At 35.3% G+C, this 24146-nt stretch overlaps 3 protein-coding genes across 3 annotated transcripts in view; all 3 read right to left on the reverse strand.

The window, feature by feature from the left end:
• The window catches only part of LOC142349540 (endoplasmic reticulum resident protein 44-like), a 558035-nt gene extending 538815 nt beyond the window's left edge, over window positions 1-19220 (reverse strand). The window contains exon 1 of the mRNA XM_075401171.1: window positions 19215-19220. The gene's annotated coding sequence lies outside the window, so the exon portion shown is untranslated. The remainder of the gene's footprint in view (window positions 1-19214) is intronic.
• LOC142349550 (DNA repair protein SWI5 homolog) lies at window positions 1414-10871 on the reverse strand. The gene is made up of 2 exons (XM_075401185.1): window positions 10598-10871; window positions 1414-1645 (listed from the first exon to the last, which is right to left on the reverse strand). The coding sequence occupies exons 1-2, from the start codon at window positions 10794-10796 to the stop codon at window positions 1485-1487; spliced, it is 360 nt and encodes a 119-aa protein (XP_075257300.1). The 5' UTR covers window positions 10797-10871; the 3' UTR covers window positions 1414-1484.
• The window catches only part of LOC142349543 (coatomer subunit zeta-1-like), a 116062-nt gene continuing 108964 nt past the window's right edge, over window positions 17049-24146 (reverse strand). Inside the window, exons 2-5 of the mRNA XM_075401176.1 lie at window positions 23192-23364; window positions 21351-21513; window positions 20749-20882; window positions 17049-17669 (exon numbers count right to left, since the gene is read on the reverse strand). Coding sequence (XP_075257291.1) covers window positions 17532-17669; window positions 20749-20882; window positions 21351-21513; window positions 23192-23353 — 597 coding nt within the window. The 5' untranslated portion in view covers window positions 23354-23364 and the 3' untranslated portion in view covers window positions 17049-17531. The remainder of the gene's footprint in view (window positions 17670-20748; window positions 20883-21350; window positions 21514-23191; window positions 23365-24146) is intronic.

Consider the following 24146-nt stretch of genomic DNA (forward strand, 5'->3'; position numbering starts at 1 on the left):
GACTTTTTGAGATTGGGGAGTCTGTGTTAAGGTTTCTAGGTCACTAAGTCTGGCAAACTTTAACAAAGTGAATCAAAAAAGCATATTTTGTGCCATTTTTGATGAAAAAGTTAGAATTTTGAAAATTTTATCAAATTGTAGCCAAAAAACTTCAATCAAACAACTCAGGAACGCTCTTCTATCTCTAACGGTAACAACAACACTCTGCCTTAAAAAATTTATTTTTTTAAAATTATATTAGCGAAAATGTGCCAAATTTTAGCAAAAATTACTGAAAATGTGAACGAAAACAGTCGAATGTTCACAAAAGTTTAAACCTCGATAACTCCCTGTAAAAACGAAAATCAAAAAAATCTTTTTAATTCCGTAATCTATGCCTGACAGGCTTTTTAATGAAACCACTCACAATTCTCTACGATGAATATATCGATCGGCCAAAATTGACTGAACAAAAAAACCAGTTGAGTATATAGTTCCTCCCTCCCCACTAAAGCGGGGGTCGGAACAACTAGTAACACTGGGCTAGTTAGTTCAAATTTACATAAAATTACCCCTTTTCCACGGATACAGTATCTAATTGCCGAAGTGAAATAAAGCCTAATTGGTGATCAATTTCAGAAATGTCACTCTCGATACTAATTTTGGATTAGGAAGACAATTAGTCGTTTTAAATCACCCATAGCACTGTTCACAAGAACAATTAAGTATTTGGTCTCAAATAATTGCGTATAAAATTTGGTCAACAAAGTTTTCGGCAAATTATATGCTCTAAATGATTTTGTTGCAACAAAATGCTAATTAATTGAAATTTGCCTTCTCGAATATTGCTCTCGTAATGAAAGCAGATATTCAAAAAATTAGACAATCGAGAACGAATTACTTTAACACTAAAATTTATAAACTTAGATGTGAAATTTTCGTTTCGAATAAAGGTTCAACCAACTATCACCACAAGCTTTTAAAGAAAAACAGGCTACAGACGATGAACAAAACATTTGCTTCTTTCGAGATAAAAATGCATAGGTTTCTAAGTATCAGAATATGCTTTTGATTGAAAAGGTTATCATCGATCATTGACAAGATTCGGATCATATTTGTTTTTTAAAAAAATCCATAAAATGCTTCCAACTTTTTCTTAGAATTTTTTTTTTATATACATTTTATCAATTTAAAAAAATTTTCTCTGAAGTCTTCAGCCTACATTTTATAATCCGGTTTCTAGTTTGCTTACAGCTTCTTTAATTGAAAAAAAAACGAGAACAATTGGTTAACTTGTAAGAATTTTTGTTTTGGAAGAAAAACTTGAAAGGCGTTGAATCGCCTTGTAAGAACTTGCGTTCGAACTGGTCCTGGGTATGAACCACATCAAGCCGCCCCTGTAATAATCTCTTTGGAAGACTTTCTGTCAAAACATTTTCAGCCTAAGAAATTAACTAAAACAAAGCAAGATAAATATCTAACAGAAAGAAATCGTAATTAGACGTTCAGTCATTTTCAGGATCCAGTCCATATTGTTTGTACAGTTCTCGAACCGTGCATTGTTTGAGAGTTGCCAAATGGCCCATGTAGGCTGAGGCCAAGTCCTTCATGTCGTTGTAGTCGTGCATCAGATTGAGATACTTTCTGTAATTCTCTTCAGTGTATCCTAAAACAGTTGTCAATGCCCAGCTGGCATTCCCGTATAATAAATAATAAGGATATTCCCTACTATGTAATGTATTGCTCATTAGAGGTTTGGATCAGATTGCATTTTTTCGATAAACTTTTTCGATAAACATTTTTCGATAAACATTTTCACATATTTCAAACATCAAAATACGCAACAGCCATTTTTGATGAAAATAAGCATACAACTTATGCAAGAAACTTGGAAAATTTTTCGAAATTTAAAAATTTACTTAATCCTGATACAATAACGGGGGCTAAAATTTCATGGGGAGCTATAATGGGAAAGACCCAAATTTTCTAAGCCAAATGTGTCCAAATTAGAAGCCTACAATCACAGAAAGATTAAAACAGAATATGGCATTTACGTTGCATTCGATTTCGAATTTATCAACGTGTAACGTAAACGGGGTTAAATTTACATTAAGATTTCATTTTTTCGATCGGGAGTGGTAGATTCTGGGAATGGTAGATAAATATATTTTGAAACTCTAAGCTTTAATTTGGAATTTAAGGAAACCCAAATTCCATACATTGCTATATAAAATTTTGCGGTTCTACTTCATTTCACCCCCATTCATTTAACCCCCTATCATTTAACCCCGATTTATTCACCCCTCTATCATTTAACCCCTCTATCATTTCACCCTCTATCATTTCATCCCGCCAATTAGCAGTGGACATTAAAGGCATGTTTTGTCATAATTAAGTGGATAAATTAATCCCACGTTCGGTTGTGATAGTTTCATATCAAGTCCCACGGGCCGCTGAGGCATGGCCATTTTGTTAATTGCAAAATTAATTTATGTGTCCCAAAAATTTTCAAAAACAAACAATAAAACTCTTTAGAAAAATCGAAAAGAAAAATTGAAAGCAAAAAATTATCTTAAGATAATTTTTTGCTTTCAATTTTTCTTTTAGATTTTTCTAAAGAATTTTATTGTATCTTGTGGTTCTCCAACTCAGATCACCGTTTGTGGTATTAAATTGCTGTTTTAAAAAAACAAATAGAAAGAAAAAAATTTTACCAAAAAGATACATCTAGTGGACTACTGAGTTTCGGTTAATTTGATTCAAGTCAACAGACATTTTAAACTTACCAGAAAACTAACACGACGATCTTCCGTTATCTGTTATATAATAGAGGACAATGGCTCGGTGAAGATCAGTTATATGAGGTATTAATTATCCGACAAAGCATTCTGTAGAAGACCTCTCATTCGATTATTCGCAAGGAGCCTCACTGATTAGGGTTGTTTATTGATAAAACTCCGGCACCCTTCATTTTGAAACTCAGCAAAAACAACTACAACATTCATTTTCTTTTTTAAAATCAAAAGCTATCTCCATTTAGATATTTTTCACAGCAAAACGAAAAAAAATTACACCTACTTAGAAGGACATTTACAAAAATACCGGAGCGAGTTTAAGCCAAGAATTATCAAAAGAAAAACTATAAAAAACATAGATGGCAGATTGCCAGAAAATAGCCGCAATAGCTTCGTAGATCTGCAGTCTAAAAAAAAACAGTAAAAAAGACAGACCAAAAAATTCGTCTTTTCATTGAAGGCTGATGTTTTTTTTTGATTAAAAATCTGTATTATAAGTTTTGCTGCCTCTATAAGCTGCTCTCAAATAACCTTCATTTAGAGTGACACACACCCAATTGACCTTATCTCTTTGGATTAAAGTAAATAAAAGTCAATTTCAAAGTGAGGAAGTCATTTTTGAGAGCGAGGTAAGTCAAATGTGAGCAAAAATTTAATCACGCGAATGAACAAAAAAACTCGCTCCACTAAAGCCAATAATGACATAACGCACGCACTTCAGTTCAAATTGCATGAATGAAGGAACAAAAATCAGATTTGAAGTGGCTGAGACGTCATATGGTCGTAAGAAAAATTTTGACGACGAAATTAAAAAAACCAAGAGAAGGCCAATAATAGCCCCACCTATCGCTGTGCCGCTATTAAAAAGATTTAACAAAATTTTGAGTGCTATCATGCAGGCACTTGATACCACTCTTGACTTAATACAACTGTTGACTTCGAAAAAACTTGACTTGGTATCATGCAGGCACTTCATGCGCATATAACTGAAGAAAAAACAAATCAGTTCGAAAACAAAAGTATCAAGTTAATAATTTCGAAGCTCTAAAACTGGTGGTGATTAGATAAAAGAGACAGGGAAGCTGAAAAATATCTCGAGTTTGAGACCTGAAATCGTTGTATTTCAGACCTGAAAATTTAAATTTTCCTTTTCTAAAGGAAAATATAAAGCTCAAGGTCGAGAAAACAATTTTAACAAAGCTTTCAAAATTGAAATGTAAAATTTCAAAAAGTTTCATTCAAACATAATATTGTGAAATTCACACAATTCAAAAGCAGCACATTAAATAAATGGTCATGCAAGTGTATCTTAGAAGCTTGTACCAAACTCAAAAACCAATAAAGAGACCAAAGTAAAAAGTCAACAAAATTTGGCAAAAATCAAAGCTCTCTATTAACTTCACCATTAAGCGCGTAACTAAGGCTTGAAACCCTTGACAGAAACTGATCATTGGAGGTCAAACATCAGCTTTATTTAATAGTACCAAAAAACCGCAAAAAAGTTAATAACGAACGCAGCAACAAAAATCCACGCAATATTTTCGCAGAACTGCAGAGTCAAAAACCATTTGCTAAACTATTTGCTAAATGGAACTATTAAAGAAATCCAAATTAACCGGATGATTAAGTTGATGAGAGCTGTATTAAAGGAAAAATAACCAGACAAAAACAACAAACAAGGGCAAACTCAAGAAAATGGTTTGTTATTTTTGGAAAACAAAGTTGCAGTGTCTTTTGAACAATTAGCTGCTAATTGACATAAGTAAAAAAACTAGACCTTCAATTAGAGAGACTAAGCAGCAATGCAAGAAAAAATCTCAAAAAAGGGCATAGCTCAAAACCCACTAATTTTTAGGACAAGGTTAAATAGAACAATCATTAGGCACAAAATGTAATCATTAAGGGGCCAATTATTCTAAAACAAAAAATTATCAGGAACTATATCGACTAGGAACCAGATAGAATAACAAACCAAGGCAAAGCGAAAAAAAAGATTTTCGATAACAGTGTCAGTTCAAAGTTTAAAAAATAGCTCGATAACAATGACGCAGATCAATTTTCAGGGACCCCGAACATCTTCAAGACCTTTCGCTACTGAGAGTAAACTAAAAAAAGACAACAACGGAACAACCAAGAGGAGCCAATTAGACCTGTCATAGATCATACTAAGTGGCAGCTCAGCAAAAAGCTCAAGTTAATGCGTCCTGATTCTCTTACATATGAAATGAAATAATTCAAGACACAAAAATGCCACACCAAAAAGCCAATAAGACCTATAGTCAATGAGGCTAAGCAATAGGAGAACAAATAGTGGTCAAACTCAAAAAAGCCCCAACATTTCTAGAAAAGAAGTGGTGACTAAATTATGAATAACCTTCAATTATGAAAAAAAAAAAACAATTCGATAAATTCAATTATGCCTCAACAGTCAGATCTGCCCTTAGTCATATGATAACAAAAAGAACAGCAAAAAGGACATTTCATGAAAAAGTAACCAAGTCATACAAATCATTATCTGCCCTTTTAGGAAATCAGCATCAAAGAACATGTATTGTTTAGTAAAAAGCATCCCAGAAAAACGATGATAGAACATTCAGACCAATTAAAACACATCCGAAACTTCTGCAAGAGAGAAATTTTCTGGAACGGAGTTCAACGGAGTAGTTCGAGACAATGTTCAAACACTACTGTCTGATACTACTTCAAAAATCAGTCAGCGAAAAATTTCATCCCTTAAAACTACTCGCCTTTTGCACCCCAGAGTGACCAAGATTTCACTCCCCAGCTTGAATAAAATTACCCTTAAGTTTGACTTCTAACAATCTTGAAATGAAAAGAGCGCCCTAATACAATTCTCTAGAACTAAGCGTTCTACTATTTAGTCACGCTATAGATTGGCAGCATTAAAATACATCCGACTTAAAAGGCATCCTCAAATGTTATATCTTGATCAAAGGACCAATTCTAACTTAAAATTGACAAGGAGGCTCGTTAATGTGCGTTCGCACATGATGTTCCGACCCAAGCTCATCTACATTTTTGACTTATTTGTCAACCAAATGAAGAAATAACAAAAATTGATGTTTGAGTTTAAAATAATCGTTACACAACCTATCTACTACTTGAATTACATAATGCCATGCCTTATTATAGCGCCAAAGAGATCTGACCTTAAAGAGACTACGAGACAAAAAAACAACCAAAAAAGCAAAAACAAGAACTTCACGGCAAAAACTGAATATCTAAATTTAAAAGCACATAGTAACAACGTCAAAATCCAGTCAAATAAAACCTTAACTACTCAAATTTAATTTCTGCTAACTACACGGCGAACGAAAAGTTTTCCTAATGAGACTATGTTACAAGTCAACAAAGAACAATCAACATTAATTAGCATTTTTTAAACAAAGAAATTTCAAAAGTCTTAAAAATCATTAGCTTTTAACTAAACAACCCTTGATAAATTACTAAAAAGTTACTACGAAACCAAAAGGCCTTGTCTTTGGGTAGTTTAAGCCTTAGAAACGAACTAAAGAAAAACCTAAAAAATTGGAAACGATTTGCGAAAACCCAAACTAATATTAACATTAAAATCATTAGCTATTATCTGAATACTATGTATTTTTAATTCAATTCTTATTTCTACTAATTCAGCTGCAGAAATTATACTGAGAGATTAAATAAGTTTATTTGGGCCACATTTGTAAACCATTGGGATCTGTTACTAAGCGATTGATCTGAAAGAAGAGAAAAAGAAGCGCAAAAAATGACCACTCAAAAAACGTTAATAACGCATATTGTCCAACAAACAAAGCATCGGTGATACATAATATCAGTAGATATGTTATTTTTGGGAACACAAGAAATTGGATGTGACCTCTCATTGATGAAAATAAGTTACAATTTGACGAAAAGAACGAAAACTGAAAAGTTTGAAAAAGGTTTGAAAATGTATATCATAAACTTTAAGACTAAAGGCTATGAACTGACTAACTGATTCAGGTAACATCATTAATTCAATCCTCAATTACAAGCCTAAGAGATTTGTCAGCAATTTACGGCTACCTAAAGAACAAAAACAGGAAAAACAGCAATTCCAGGAAAAAAATTGAGCGAAAAGTGTCAAAGGCATTAAAAAATGAACTTTTCACTAAAAAATTTTCTATGTTTAATTAATTTTAACAGCAAAGGGATTCGTCTTCTTTATCAATAGAGTTTCAAAAAATCAAACATGAACAAATACATTATAACCACGAAATTTTTGAAAAAACTCGTATCAACGCCATTAATTTCATTAGCTTTCAACTGAATCCACTAAATACGCTAAATTATGCCTCCCTGGGACATCAAATTTGTTGGCCATTTATATTTGGTCGATAAGACCTTACAACAAGTTGAAAATGAAAACAACACCAAAGACAGGCAACAACCAAAAATTCAGTAGAAAAAAGCCAGAAAATGTCGAAGCAATTTAAATCATAAGTTATTCTCTGAAAACTTTATATATGATCCGTGGCGTCTTCCCTAAACCAATGGGAACTATCAGTATTAGGATAAAGCGATAAGATTTCAAAAAGATCCAAAAATAAGAAAAAGTACCCAAAAGTTTAAAAAAAGATATGAAAACTAGTGGCATTTAAGTTTTAAAACTAATAGGTAGAAGATAAAACCGCTAACCAAATTATTTTTGGCTGCATTAGAAAAAAAAGGATCCTGTAAGAACGAAGACTGACTAACAGTCCACGAAAAAAGTTTAGTCTTAACAGTCATTAAACTCAAAAGCTTTTGACTTAACGGAGGTCAATAACTACGCTCAGAAACAACACAATGGCAGAAAAACGATGTTTGTCATGCATAGATAATCAATAGGAGATCTTAACAAGTCCTATGACTATTAAAACAACAAAATCAGGCAAAAACTAAAAACTCAGTAGAGAAGGGCGAGAAGAAAAATTCGAAGCCATTTGAAACCATAAGCTTTTCTCTGAAAAATTTATCTGTGATCCACTGAACGTTTTCTAGAAGCCATTAGGAGCTGTCAATATTAGGGTAAAGTGATAAGATTTCATAAGTAACCAAAAATACGGAAATATCAAAAAAAAAATTAAACTTTTCGAAATCTTGTGTCATTGAACTCATATTACTAAAAGTTAGAAGATAAAAACGCCAAGTAGATCAAATTTGGTTACCCTAGGACGGAAGAGTGTGTTGTCATCACAGAAACTAACTTACAGTTCACGATAATAAGTTTATGATTGGTTAATGTTCGAAAAAAATTTCGAAAAATTATTTTTAAAGTCTCAACAGCCATTAGCTGTTACTCACTCAAAGCACTAGATATGCTCACTTAAATCTCATTACGGAATATATTGAACTGTTAGTCAATTAGTCTATGCCATAAGCCTGCAAAACAAATTAGTAAAACCTCAAGAAAATCAAAATTTCATTTAAAATTACGAAAACTAATATTACGAGTCGAATTTAAAAAAAACATGAGCAATTCCTTGAAAACGATTTTTTTTGTTCATTGGGCTTCATTAGACTGTAAAGGAGGTTTGTCATTAACGGGGACTTGAAAAAGCAAAAAAAAAAGTAGAAAAACATAGAAAAAAAGAGCTCTCAAATAGATATCGAGTTTTTTTTTTCATATTGAAGCTCCCTATGAGACCAGAACTAGTCTTTTTTATTGCCTTTAGTCTATTAGGAACACGAAAATGGTTCATTTTTGGCAAGAAATTTAACTTTGAACTACTATTTTTATAGAAAATATCTTAATTTGGAGAAAAATCACACTAAAAGTGAACAAATATCCCGTGTTCACAAAAAACTTCAATCCTCGATAACTCCTCTAAAAAAACGAAAATCAGAAAAATCTTTTAAATTTTGAATTCTACGCTGGACCAGCTTTTTAATGATACCACTCACATTTCTGTGCGATGAATATATCGATCGGCCGAAATTGACTGAACAAAAAAAACCCATTCGAGCATATAGTTCCTCCCCCCACAAGTAGGGTCGGTACAATAATTTAGCTTCGAACTATTCTTGCGGCAAATTAAGCATAAAAACTTCTATAATTCTTATGAAGTAAGAGTCAAAATCAATAGAGTATTCAAAATTTCATTAAAAAATTACTAAATCAGTCAAAATTGGACAAAAACGTCACAAAACGGGGGGCAGATGATCACGTTTGATCACAAAAAAAATGGAAAAGAAATCGGCTCTATTGGAGTTTTAATATGGTGACCCTGATTTCTCCAAAAAGTAAACAAAAAATAGCTTAAAGTTTACTGAAAACAAAAGACACCCTGGCATATATAATACCCCACTTCAAAAGAACTGTTTCAACAGACTCTTCCACAAAAACTAGCGTTGTAGGATAATCCATATCCACGCTCCTTTTTTTTCCAAAAAAAACTGAAATGAAACCTTTTGATTTAAATTTTTTTAATTGTGGTTTCTGCAGGCGGAGCAATTTCGCAAAACGTAAATTTCGCAAAAAGTAAATGTTGAAGCCCTTTTTTATAGCGTCTCTACTCGAAATCTTTCAAAAAGAAAAGCACAATAAAATCCGAGCGAAAACCACACGTAGAAGGAAGATTTATAAGAACTACAGCAAACAACGGTCTGAGATATCTTCAAAGAACTCAAAAATTGCCAGAAGAACAAAGGTGTTGACAAATTTACATCTTTTAAACAAATGGGACCAATAGGAAAAAAGCTATAAGTATTCAAATGGAAATATTTGGTTTTTTCTCAAGGAAGTGCAATAGGCATCAAGTTGATTTTAAGAGACAACATTTCGGAAACAATCCAAAAATAATCAAATTGGCCGAGCTTTTATGTCTCATTAACTTTTTCAAAATGAGTTCTTGAATTCTCTTTTTGTAGCGTTCGAGAGCCAAAGACATTTAAAATTCGATCAGGTAAGATAGTCTGCGATGCCCTTAAAAAGTAAAAAAAAGAGGAGCTGCATAAAACCAGGCCACTGCCGACGAATGACTACCCACTATGTCAATATGTACGATGAAATTCGAGATTAAATTAAAACTTAAGAATTTCTAAACAAACAAATATGACCTCTAAAATACGTAATCTAGGACCTAGAAACAGACACCTGCTTTTAAAACTTACAACTTTATGCTTGTTTTAATATCCCGCGGACATCCAGAAAGAGGCGACCTAATTTTTAAGGAAAAACTCATCAACAATTTAAATTATATCATTTGCTCTCTGCCTTTAGCTCTTTTTCATGAAAATTAGGTGATCCCAATAATCGCTAAAATATTTATTGTGATGAAGGAACTTTTTTGAAACAAGGTACACATGAAATTGTCAGAATTTCCACAGCAATTATTAAAGACTTGAAACCTGAAGGCCAAAATTCTAGCGTTTAGCAGTTCTGCATGTTATTCAAGTCCTTTATCGAATGTCCCCCGCGATTATAAATACGTACAACTTTTGGGATGTATTCTGTTTTCATCCCCATCCCCTCAGGCGTTTGTTTATGACCAACACACATAATAAATTGTGTTGCTATATTGTAAGTTACTCTCCAGGACAATAGGTGCAATTGCGGGGGGGGGGGTCACAACGCTGGGGGTGAACAGAATTGACTCCAATTTCATATAAAGTTCTTCCAATTACGACGTACCATGAACTACTACTTCCTCCCAAGTCTAAGTGCCAAAGGACCCGCCCCGACCAAAATTCTCTAATCAGAATAAGCTTCTTTTGTGACTAAATCCTAAAAACTAAGTCTCGTGAATACTTCAGCTAGCCTGAGATTAATGATTGATGGACAAAATAGAAGTATTGCTTACCTTCCTTTTTGTACTGTTCTACCTTTAACTGCAAGTCTTGAATTTCTCCAATCAGTTTGGTCTTTTCCTGTTCTTCGGAATCAGATACAGATACTTGTGTTTCATGCACACGATTACCTTCAGAAGATTTAGTTTCGACCTTCGCTGATTTCAGAGGAGAATTGAAAGATGTTTGCTTGAGAGCTTTTGACCGTCTCATTTTTACCACAAATAATCACAAGGCCAGAAAGTATCAGTATAATCTTAAACATAAACCGACTAACGTCGCATAAAATGCGCTCGGACGACAGGCGGCGCAAATTAATGCAGGGGCTGTAGCCTAGATAAATTATTCTTCAGGGGTCCAGAAAATCCGATCTGCGATGGATTCAAACCTCCGATCTCCTGAGTTCTCTACACACTCATTAAACAATTGGCTATCGGGCATTTGTATTTTCCTATCTTACAATAGTTTTTTTAGCAAAAATCACTCACAAACGAAAAAGTGCGTGAAAAAGTCAGTGTCATAGAATAAAAATGCAAAAATGGTCAATCGAACATATTGCATAAAAAACACAGACGGAAGAACTCTGGGAACGACTCGAAGACTTCCCGGTCTCAAAAACTAGCCTTTCAACGAGAGTTTCCAGAGATAGTAAAAAATCAAACCAGATACTAGCAATCTTCTGCCAAGAAACAAAAAAATTGGCCAAAAATAAATTAACATATAACATTAGAAACATTCAACTAACTTTTCAAATATTACGACTACAAAAAGAAGCAAAAATAGTTGTTTCAATCAATCAAAGCTACAAATTTTCTCACAAAATAGGTAAGCCATCGTTAACTCACGAACAACTCTAATTTTGATTTTAAAAAAACTAAGAAATTCAGGAAAATGTTAAAAAATTACTCTTGTCAAATTTTATGAAAACTGCTTTGTACAAATAAGAATCTCATTCTACTTTTAACATAACTCAGGATTCATAGCCTTCAATTCAGTAATGGACAAAAACAATGACAAAATACTATTGACAAAAATTGGCGAAAATAGACTAAACATCAGCAAATGGTTGAAAAACATTTAAATTAGCATAAAACTCCTTTCAATTACCACCATGCTTCAAACTGGTATCCCAGCAACCTGCTTATTGTGGATTTTTTCTACAATCAACTTTCAAACAATATTAAAACATTGAAAACAAAAACAAAAAATGAACGCTGTGTTTCAAAAAAAGTATAAACAGAATAATGACTCTCTTTTCTCCGTCGAACTTGAAACGTTCACCAAAACACCTTTTTCGAACTTTATTCACTCACTGAATTCCGGTTTTTTGCTCGCTCACTTAAGAAAAAAAAAGAACACCATTACTCCCCTTGGTGTCGTAAAAAGACACGTTAACAATAATTGCTTTGCTCGAAAGCAATTAAAAAGTATTAGTCAACAATTAGAGAAAAACCATTTCGTTTTTGTCGCTTTGTTTATTTCACATGCTAATTCAGAAGCCAATAAGAAGCTTAATCAACGCACATCAGATCGGAAAATTTACTGCACTTAAAATAGGGGAAAATGCTAAGGCAAAAAAACAAAATCGAATTAAAAAATTATTTAATACTTTTAGTTTATCAATTCTCAACTTACCGTTGAATTAAAATAGCGAGCTCTTTTCCTCAACAGATCGGTCACTTCGACGGCTTTTATAGATTAGAAATTTTTTCCTAATTTACTGAAAAACTGTCCGACAAATGCGGCAATTGAATTAAAATCTACAGGATCAAGCTAACTTTGAATATTTAAATGAAAGCTAACTTTGAAAAATTAAGTGCAGTAGCCATGTTCTGCCTAAAAAATTCTTTGAACTAGCATGTGCTCAACGTTAAATCGCTCGCGAAAACAAAAATCTCCCGTTGAAAACTTATAAAGAGAGAACAAATTAACAGTTTTAAAGTTCTTTTTAACATATTAAAACTTTAACGGGAAAACCTATTGGAATTTCAAGAAAATTCAAAAATGAAAACAGTTCATCAAGACACGTTACCGTATGCATGCATATTTGTAAATATTTAACATTACCCGTTAAGTTTTTAACCCGTTAAGTTTTTAACTTACCCATCATCCGGGTTATGTTAAGGATGTCATTTCAGAACAGGTTTCAGAAAAACATGCACGTATTAGCGGCGTCACTTCTTTCTCAGTCATTCAACTAAATTACATACGAAGGCAAGAGAGGACTATCGCCCCATATCACAGCAACTCCATGCCTGAAAAAAAACAGAACTCAGGAAACATCCTAAAAAACCTTGAAAGCAGAAACCTTGAAAACCGGACAGCTCTAGTATTGCAGCACGATACAATAAACAAAACGATTACAAGACACAGATCCACCGACTTCAAGCATTTTGACCCGGACGACCTCGTGGAGTACCTTCAACAAAAAAAGTTCCGTTTTAAAGCTACTGCGTACTGTACACGTAAGGGAGCCCCAGATATTGTGCAATGCTTGCTGAAAACAGGTATTTTGGTAATCCAGGTAACCTAGCACATTATTTGCAGACGAAAACAGCGTGATCATTGGTGTTTGAAGCCATACAGTGAACTACCTCAAGAAGCTGCAATGGAATTGAAGACATTGGATACCATTTGGCGACACCGAAGGAACTTACTTGGTTTATTAAAGAAGGGAAATGGTAAGCCGATGGTGGTTAAACGCCATTGTCAGGCAAGAGCGAAGCGAAGTGTAAATTCGGCCAAGCTGCTACTTACGGACTTGGTTGTCCGTAGTTCAGGTGAACCTTGCTAAATGACGCCACGCTTGACACTATGTTGGTTGAAACGTGTTCTAAGAAAAACTGAAAAATGGATGACGGAATAGGTATTTTGCTAGAAAAATGCGTTGAAAATGATGTAATACCAGACAACTAAAATTTCGTGTTCCAAAAAACGATATTTTCTCCGATCAAGCCGCACGTGGTTTTCAACTTAGCCTACGAGAAACAGAACTAAACAAAGCAAGAAAAAAGCGAACCTTGACGCAAGGGTCAGCACGAGTAGGAATGAACTGTGTTGGTCTCTGAACGAAAAATTGCTCGGTTCTCTGGCCTTCAACATACGCTTATCTATCCGGAAAATTAGACTAGAACATAAACTAAGGTTAGATGCCAAGTTGAAAAAGCTGTCAGTACGTCAAGACAGGCCTATAAAGGAAGAACAAAATTTCGACTCCATAAGAATACTTGAAGGCATTAACTTACCAAATTTTGCAAAAGACCTATCATATGGCCCAAGACATCCAATCCGAGATAAGTTCAATGATAAGCACTTTTTGGCAGACAGACAAATTGGTCCGCAAGCTCCGGGAAAGCGGAAATGACGGTGAAAACTGTGTGAAATTGAAGCCTCTGCCAAATGGTACGCTAAAAATCTCAAACACCCGCGGACAAGTGATGTGAGGGTGGCAAAACTTTTGAATGACAATGACATTGTGGCTGTGCTTTTGATAAAGGCATGGGATTTTGTGCGATGAAGAGTCAATCGTATCACAAAAAGCAGGCTGAAGTTCTTGATTGCTCCCAGTTTCAAGAGATTGTAAGCGCGGGGGACGAAATTGCTCTGAAGATTGAAAGACATCAACAGTGCCTTGCTTGATATGAAGAAGGGCTCTTTATTAAGCGAAAAAAATTATCAAAAGTTACTTCCGACAGGAGCACGACCCGCGCGACTTTATGGCCTAGCAAAAGTGCATAAGCTTGGAATTCCTTTACGCCCGGAGTTGTCTATACTGGGCAGTAGTTATTGCCATTTGAGTAAATTCCTCACACTTTGACAAAGTACCAAGTGCTAACATCGAGACGTCAATGCTCAATGCACGGAGAAAACTTGAGTCCATCAAATTGGTTCCTGACAAGAGCATTATTGTTTCCTTGGACGTGAAGAGCCTATATGCGAACGTCCAAGTTATTGAAGCAATTGAAATAGCCTCGAGGAGCCTGTACTCTAGTGATAACTCCCCAGAGATGTCAAGATCGACTTTGAAATCACTCTTGAAGCTAGCCAAATGTCTGCTTTAAAGGCAATAAAAAATGGTTTTTTCAGGTGGCTGGCTTAGCAATGGGAGCATCACTTGCAAAAACTCTGGACAACATTATGAACATCACTTGAATATCAGATCAAGAACAGATGAAATCATTTGAACATCAGATCAAGTCAACAGAAGAGATGGTCAATAAGCTCCCTAAAATGATAATCAGGCCTGCCCTGAACGCAACCGTAGAGTCACTTATAGTGGAAAAGGAGTCGAATGTGAACATGCGAGAATCGGTTCTGTGCAAAATGCCAAAGCATTAATGATCAACTTTACGCCAAAATGAAGGAGATGGTGTGGCACTACTCTAATTACCTGAAAATTAACAAATCAGATAGTGACCCGGTAACTGAAACACAATTATTCGAAAGACATGTAGACGATGTAATTTGTACTGGAAGTCGTGAACCAGATAGATTGCATAGGTAATTGGAATTAATAACGGAGAGGACAGACAAATATGGTAAAAATTAGCCTTTTTGGACGTGAACATCAATGTAAATACCTGTAAAGAAATTAATTGTGAGTGGTACAACAAACCAACCACTACGAGCGTTGTCTTGAAATTCAGAAGCTGTGCACCAATCCACCATAAGAAACATATCTCAGAAGGGACTGTCCACCGCGTTTCCAGAGGCACCAGCACATGGCAAAAATTTGACAAAGCTCTGAAGGAAAAAGAAAATCTTTGGTTCAAAAATCAATACCCTGAAGGTTGGACTTCTAGAATCATAAACGATGCTTTACAAAAAATTATAAGTAAACCTCAACTGAGGAGTGGTGACGAGAAGGTCCAACAGAGGGGACAATAACCACCAGCGAAAGATATTAAACCACTATTTTCTTGTAGGACCGAGGTAAAATCGGCCTGCAATTAAAGCAAAAAATGGGAAAAACGTGCGAAATGACAACCATCTTGACCACGCGAAAACTACGAACATACTTACCGTCCCTGAAATCTAGTTTCCATGGCAATCTGAAATCTCATGTGGTATACGAGCTCAGTTGTTGTGGATGCAATTCCACCAATGTCGGTCAAACTTGTCAACATTTGACCACAAGAATTTCGGAGCATCAGAAAAATGATTCACCGGTGGGCCAACATGCTGTGGAATGCTGTGGGGCTCTAACAACCTTTAATTATAAGATAATAGATCAGTGACATGATACCCAAAAACTTATGATCATAGAAGATCTACACATTAGTAGACGCAAGCCACAACTGAAACGCGTGACGAGTACAAGAGTCGGGAATTAACTTTGAAATATTAAGTGCAGAAACCATATTCTGTTTAAAAACATCAAATTAGCATGTGCGCAGCGTTAAACCGATTACAAAAACAAAAATCCTCCATTGAAAACTCATAAAGAGAAAGACTCGTTTTAAGAGTTTCTTTTAACATTTTAACAAAATTAGATGTAAAAAATATTGGAATTTTAGAAAAATTCGAAAAAGTAAATATATAATCAAGACATGTTACTGTATGTATGCATGTTTGTAAATATTAACTCGTGGCGACGCAAGTTATTGCGAAAACGTTTGAGTAATTTCAATTTTATATCAATTTTTAAATATGACTAACGTCAGATTAATTGCTCTCGAACGACTGCCGGTGGCAATTTAATTTAGAAGGGATGTAGCTTAGAAACGTTTACGAAGAGAAATAACCCCACTGGCGTTCCAACCCCGGACTTGCAGGGTTGCAGTCAGCCATCTTAACCACTCAGCTACAATGGCTTTGACTTCTTTACACTCACAATCGCTTTAAGGAACTTTTAGATCACTCAAAATTGAAGATGTAAATTGTGACAAAGTCACTCAAGAATTCAAAGAATGTTCTAGAATAAAAGCACAAAAACGTCAAGCAAACATTTTTCATGAATAATTCACACACGTTTACAATAATTGCTTCAAACTAGTAAGGTTCTTAGAGAAGTGCTCAGCAACTTAATGTCATACCATTTCTCACGACCAAAAGTCACGGTACTTGTTGGCCAGACTAAAAAAAGACCAGGCGAAAATTCGGTAGTACAAAAAATGGTATAAAAAGACCAGAAGGAGTGATATAACTGCTACAATCTGGGTTTGAGAGCAATTAAAAAACCGATTATGAGGTTATATATTCAAATTAGATTCAAATTAGAGATTCAAAGGCTAGATTATGAGGTATACATTCAGAAATGCGGCTTGTAAGTTCACTGATCAGTGTACTATTGTAATTCAGTTTTTTGATTAAAATGTAATTCAAGCACAAAAAAGAGTTGGGGGTTTGCCGAATTAAGCACTTTAACACCAAAAAAAAACATTCATGCGCCCATAAAGCTTCGCTCTATTTAGTTTCAGCGCTGTGAAAAATAATTGCACATAGATGGCTGCTTTTAAAACCGAATCTTTTGAACACGTGAATTTTATGACAGTAGCTATATTTTCTATATAACATGAGTTTTAATATTCTGCACTTGTCGCAATTAATTTACAAACATTGAGTGATAATTGTCCTTATATAAACCCAATCCATATCACCCGAACACCTCGAACAGTACAACCATAAAATTATCAAGATATGCTATAATTCAGAAATTCAATACTTAAGGGAACAAATCGTTGTCTCATAAGATAGCTTGAAAATCCACATTTTTGTTCTATAAAAAAAACGATTGTAATTTGTTCTTCCTTAATCAAACGCCAACTCCCTGGGTTAATAAGAGTTACCAATACCAGTTGTCACTTCCACATTTAATATTTATCATAACCAGATCAGAGGCAAATGTCATTAATTGAACTACTTCAACAAGAATGAAACAACAATTCTGCGAAAACACAATCAAGATCAGGTGCACTATTGTACAATAAGAATAAGGATGTGTTGTGTCTATCTTAGTAGTGACCACTTGAGTTGTTCTTTGGCGTTTGAGAGAACCTGGCTCACAGTCTGGTCACCAGCCAGCAGGTCACCCGGAGCACCCCCTTCGCCAGCGGTTGCGCCCTTGATTGCAGTTCGGGCCAACACCTGAAAACAAATAGATCACAGACGGCATGAAAACAAAAATGACGGCAAAATAAAACAACATAGCCGGCAGATTTCCGGAAAATAGCCGCGATAGACGCTTGTGGCCTTCCATGGAATTGAAACAACTAAAGAAATAAGAAAGACAGATTAACCACCAGTCCTTTAATAGACCACTAGACTTTTTGGGTTAGATTCGGACTACCATTTTCATGAGACACATACGCTCTACAAGGAAAAAGCCCTAATAGAGCTTTTTCAAAATTAATATTCGAAATCAAAAACACAAGAGTCTATTACTCAAGAATTAGGGCATATACGTTTGGCGCTACTTAGATGCACACTATTGACATTTAACTAGTAAATTTTAATTATATTTAAAGTTCATTAAGTGAGTTCAGAAGTCATTTTTTCGAGTGAGGTAAGTCACGCAATTGACCTAAAAGCAGAACAAAAGACTTCACGCACACAAATTTTAACTGCAAGGAGGCAGAAGTCACTGAAATTGAAAAAAAGTCAATGGTCTCAAGAATCATCGATGCAGACGATGAGGTAAATAAAACATAGCAGGACAAGTCCTGACGTACAATTCAAAGAATTTTCATCGACTAATTAAAAGACTGGACCTAGAGCGGACTAAAAGTGAAATGGAAAAACCAGAGAATCAAAGTCAAAACGCCGCATATGAACACCAAACCGCTCGCGAGTAAGGTAAACTTGGTTCAAACAAAAAACTAGGCCTAGAATGAACTATGAATGGATTGGTAAAACCATTAAGAAAAAAATCGGATCCCAAAAAGTCAAAAACATTAAAATCAAAGTGAAATTACCGCATGTGAAGAGAAAAAAATCAAACACCGTTTTCTCACTCTACTTTAAAATTCTGTGAATTGTAAAAAAAACACGATGTCCCCAATAACAGCCGCTATCGCCTCGTGGCTAATAATGACCGACTAACATCGGAAGAATTGCTCTCGGACTACTGGGAGCTCAAATCTATTTCAGCCTGCTTCAGTCGGGGGGGGGGGTAACTAAGATCATTATGGGGGCTTCAAATGACATCAATAGAGTAGGCTATTATAAACCAAATTTAGCAAGAAAAAATTAAAGTGAAATTAATTACACCAATTTTAGCGCAATTTTCATTGGAACTTTAGTAGTGAACTGTCGCCACTCGAGTTCAGCTGCTTAAACTTGCGAATGAGAGCTAATTTAAAACCACGCAAAACAAAAAAGTCTAGGACTTAAAAGTCACGCGAAAAGTCAAATTGGTCAAGGAAAAATCATGCATAAAAAAGACCAACATGTTTAATAATTGCTTCAAATTTCGCTCAAGAGCAATTAATAATTTGCTTAACGTCACGAGCAAGTTTTAAAATGCCAGATCTCTGAAGTGCCCAATTTTCCTACACTGACTGCCAGAATTTGTAAGTTTGTGCAGGTTTGCGTCTCAAGAAGTTACGCTGCTGTAAAAACAAAACATTTGCGATTCAAATCACGTTGCCTAAATAACTTTTTGATGAAAATTTTGGAACTGACCTATCACAAATTTAATAAGTTGCATCAAATCCGAAAGATGAACAATTTAGATAAATCAAAACCAAACAAAAAACAACTTTTTTGTTGCCTAAACATGGAAAATGCAGAACACGAGAATTAAGATATTTTATGGTTACAAACAATAACATAACCGACTAACGTCGGGCGAATTGCTCTCAAACGACCGGGGAGCGATCGACTCCGTCACTAGCTAGCCACCATTTATTGAGGCTAGCTTTAGCTTAATTGAAGGGCGTGAGGTGGGCGCAGTGGGGGGGGGGGTGCACGGAGGGGCTGACGGGGGGGGGGGTCAACGAGATGGGCGAGGGCAGCAGTTGGGGGGGGGGGGAGGAGGAGGGAGCAACAGTGGGAGTTGGGTTTTTGGCTTCACGGGGCCTTTACTGCTTGAGCGATGTGCAGGTGGTCGGGATGGAGGGGGGGGGGGTCAAGTGAGAGGGGGCTGATGTGTGGAGGTCAACCTCTAAGAACCGCCCTTCACACCTTGAAATTGTCTCAAAAGTTTCCTTGGAGACTAAAGAGCTAAAGGCTCTTAGAGCACTTAATGACCACTGGTCGCTACCTGTTTATCCCGTTTTTGAGGATGAAAAGTCAAATCGGCCAGACAAAAAATCGGTCAAGAGTTTGACTTCGTACCATGCAGGTACCTAATGGACAAACACATGCGCATGGAAGTGTTAGTTAGAAGACACAATTTCAAAAACAAAAATCAAAGTTTTCAGTTTCAACTTTAAAACTTGCGGTGATTAAATTAAAAGCGGCTGGGATGCTGAAATACATTAACATTTTGCCCAGATTTCGAGTATCCTTGTAATGGGACTTGAAAATTTTAATTTTCCTTTTTAAACAAAGTCAAATGGGTCAGACGAACAAGCGGTCAAGCAAAAAATCGCATAAAAATGACCGACAGGACTAATATAATTGCTACAAACTTCGTTTGAGAGCAATTAAAAAGACTATTTTCAGAAGACGAACCTCGAAAGAAAAATATGAAAGAAGCAAAAAACAAGGTTGAAATACCGATTTTAATTCCTTTAACATAGAAACTGCACAGTTTATTTACACCTGCTAGTAATAGACTTCGGCAAATTATAACAGCTCTCCAAATAGTGTTTTCATTGATTAAGGCAGGTGAAAAAAAACATAACCGACTGCCGTCTGCCCGAATTACGTCAGAGCCAACTGAGAGGAGCTGGCTTTGGTATTAGCTAGCTTGATGAATCTTGGGTGAGAAGGGTGCAAGAAAGGCGAGTAGTGTTTCAAAGCATTGCCCTTCAGAACATGAATGTATGCTCCTCAATGGTCTCAATGAATCGTTAACTTTATTGAATAAAGTACAAATATTCGTAATGTTTCCGCTCATTTGTGCGTTTCAGGCCCTGAAACGCTCGAAAAATGCACAGAAACATTACGAATATTTGTGCTTTATTCATTTAAAGTTTGGTGCAGACTACTAAAGCTCTATGAAGACTGGTCAACAACTAGTTAATAATGCCTTCAGAGTATACTTTTCCTCTTTACTCACCAGTGAATGCTCACACTCGAGGACAATTCCTGAGTCACATATCTCGTCAATGATCTGTATGATGGAGGACAAGTTGGACATGACCGAGCTGCGTTCTACTATCTTCATTATTGCACCCACACAGTCGTACAAACCTAAACACAGAAACACATCAATGCACTTACTTTTTAAGACACACGACAAAAACAATTTATTTTTTTTTACCTAAACACAGCAACACTATTTTCAAATCAGAAAAGCTTAATTTAATTTTGTTTAAGTAAAAGAAAAAACTGGGAATTATTAACCCAAAAATTTAGACCATATGCTCAATTGAAGATAATTCTCAGGCGCAGAATCATCGCTCAAATTTAAACGCTAAAAATTTGTTTACAGTATCATAGAAATCGTTTCAACAGCTATCATTTAAGCTACAACAAATTTAAATATTACGGAAAGACCAAATCTTCCTCCATAAAAGGCGGAAAACAACAAAATACCTAAAGCTAACCGCCATGCACAAAGAAGCAATATATATTAAGAAGTTCTATTCACAATTACGGGAGGAAGACGATTCTTTCTTCCGCAATTTTTTCTCTTTGTGTGAATAAACTGTGACTTACAATTGAGAACAGAAGATAAAATAAGTTCGTTCTCGTCTGAGCTGCCAATAACATAGAAGAACACATCAACAGTACTCCTGTACACAATCGTGTTGTTGTCCAGCATCACTATTTCGCTATTCGCTTTGTATGTCTTCTGGAATAACTTCTTTTCGAACTCTCCCTGTTAACATGAAATAGTAAATATTACAAGATTGCAAATTTGAAACGCTTCCATCAATTCAGCAGAATGATTATGGTATAAAATAAGCATAGCCGCGTGGAACCATAACCAGCCGCAGCATTTCTGTGAATGAGAAATATAAAAAACCAAACTTCAACTCACAATTAAAGTATTTTTTAAGTTAAATTTAAGTTTTTTTTCAGAAGTACAAAAAGTTGAGATTTTGAGATTTTTAGAAGACTCATTACAGGAAAGCCGAGACTTGACATTGTTCGATAAAACCTAGTCCGATCGAAATTAAAAACATACTTTGCAGATGGCCGAAAAATTGCCGCTATTGATACGCAAAACCCCGATTTGCATAGAAACAAGCAAAAAAGTATTTGAGGATCTATCCTGCTCCCCCAGCTTAGAGTGCATATAAGTTTTACAACCCCGCACTTACGTGCTATTTGCTACATCGAAAATAAAACTGTTTTCTTTTTAAAAAAATCTACAGACCTCTTATTTTCAGTGTATTTGGTTGTTGGGCTCACCCGTTTCTTAATAAGAGTGCAGATTGATTATGGATTATTAAACTTATGTTAACAACCATTAGACCTGGTAACATATAGAACCCAGAGTACGATTTCATCGTTGACTAAAACTAAGAGGAAGAAAGCCTAGTTCGAAAGATTGCACTTAAGACTTGAAGTGAAAGAACTGAAAGTCTAATTAGGACACCAAACATAGGACACTAAGTTAGGACAAAAAATAAGACTTAGTTAGAATTTAACTTCAAAAACTTGAACAAAACAGCTATAAATAATTGGCTGTTTCGCTATGGAGACGGAGACGTTTGGTTTGTTTCAACTCCTGTATATTTTTAAGCTTCTTATATTAGCTTCCAAAATGGCTTGTGTGAATGCTGCAAGCGTACAATAACATCTCATGCCTAGAAATAGCTTGTTTTAAAAAACTTTGCTCATTACATGGCGAGAAGAAAAACCTGATTCATCAGCTTACTTATGATTTAAGATTGGTTTTGATTATCAATGAAAAATGAGGAGCTGATTGGTAAAAATCTTTTAAAATTCTAAATTCGCATTTATATTTTTCGACCATAAAAAACGTAATATGAAAAAGTTCACATTTTCAAAATCAAACAGTGAATTAGGAGTCAATCACAATAACTTTAAAATTGAAGTTCTCTAAGTCTGTGAAAAGTTATAAACAAAGACCGGATGACTGATGATAAAAAATTGTCAGTGAAGCAAAAAAAAAGTTGGCGCGCTACTGATTTTTGGTGGTATCGTAGCAACACCTTTTCTGAACACATAGGCGTAATTACAGATTTCCTTCGGAAAGGAAGGCTACTCGGGAGTTACTTGTTCATCTGAAAACTCAAAGTTTTCACCTCCTTTGAACTTGAGTTATAAGATGGTTGCCCTTTTTGCAGAAGCTTGCTTTGACTCAAAATTTATTGGTGAGGCAAATGTTTCTGCAATATCATTTAAGATATGTTGATATGATACACCGTATGCTTTCAAATGCAAAGAATCAAGCGAGCCTTCTTGTTTGTTTGTTTATAGACCAACGTTTAAAATATATAAACAGTGGTGCAAAATGGCAAAGACAACATCCATTTAGATTAGGGACAAGACTAGGGGTATATTCATCTATACCGCTCCCTTGGTACCTGGGGAGGGTTTGAGATTCCAGTAACTGTTCCTGGAAGAGGAGGAGCGGATCCATAAGCGAGGTTGTGATCATAGTACTTGGCATACAGTCTCTTTCCATCGTTATCCATTATAATTATGGCCTTGATCATCTCCATTTTGGGCTCAACTGACAAATGCATTCTCAAGATCTGAAAAGATGTAAACTGTACAAGGCTCTTTCGCATTATAAATCCCAAACCCTCTTAGCGTATAATCTTAATGGGAGCACATTCGTAGGCAGCATATAAATTTTAAAAACATGGTTAGATTGAAAGAGGTGATTTAGCATGTGCTATGAAACTGAACAAACGGATTACAATTAACAAATAATTAGAAAACGTACCAAAATTGTGACACTATAGCAATAAAAAGAATGGGAAAATTTTAACAACGAGCATAAATAAGAAAATGTGCTTAACATTGAGTACCTAGAAAACCTCAAGGCAGTCAAAACATCTTCAATGTAAAAGCGCTGTCGGCACTTACTTTTTTAAAGCGAGGTTAAAATGGGTTTTTGCCTTTTTAAGTAAACTATTTAAAAATCAATGGCGGTGCAGCAGGAACTAACTCTTTCAATGGCAGCGTGATGAAAATTTAAACTACTTACAATTGAGGACGTAATTGCGTGTGACATATAGAGTCTCGTTTGAAACCTAACTCAAACGGTAAAATCAAAAAAGAAATTGAGGACCTTCTTTAATATGTCTTCCCTTAAACATCACGGTGATTTAGTTAAGATATTTCAAAAACTTTATCACTGGACACGTCAGCGATCGCAATACACATCTTGTGTGAACAAGTTGACTGAAGTGTGAAGTACTTAGAAAAAAGGGACATTGTCGTTAATAGACGCTGCAGAACCCCAAACCTCTGATCTATGTGATATCCCATGTGGATTTTATACGAAAACTCTGATTAGAGTTCCGCGAAAGT

Source organism: Convolutriloba macropyga, chromosome 11 (assembly GCF_964194025.1).
Source record: "Convolutriloba macropyga chromosome 11, txConMacr16.3, whole genome shotgun sequence".
Taxonomy (NCBI): domain Eukaryota; kingdom Metazoa; phylum Xenacoelomorpha; order Acoela; family Convolutidae; genus Convolutriloba; species Convolutriloba macropyga.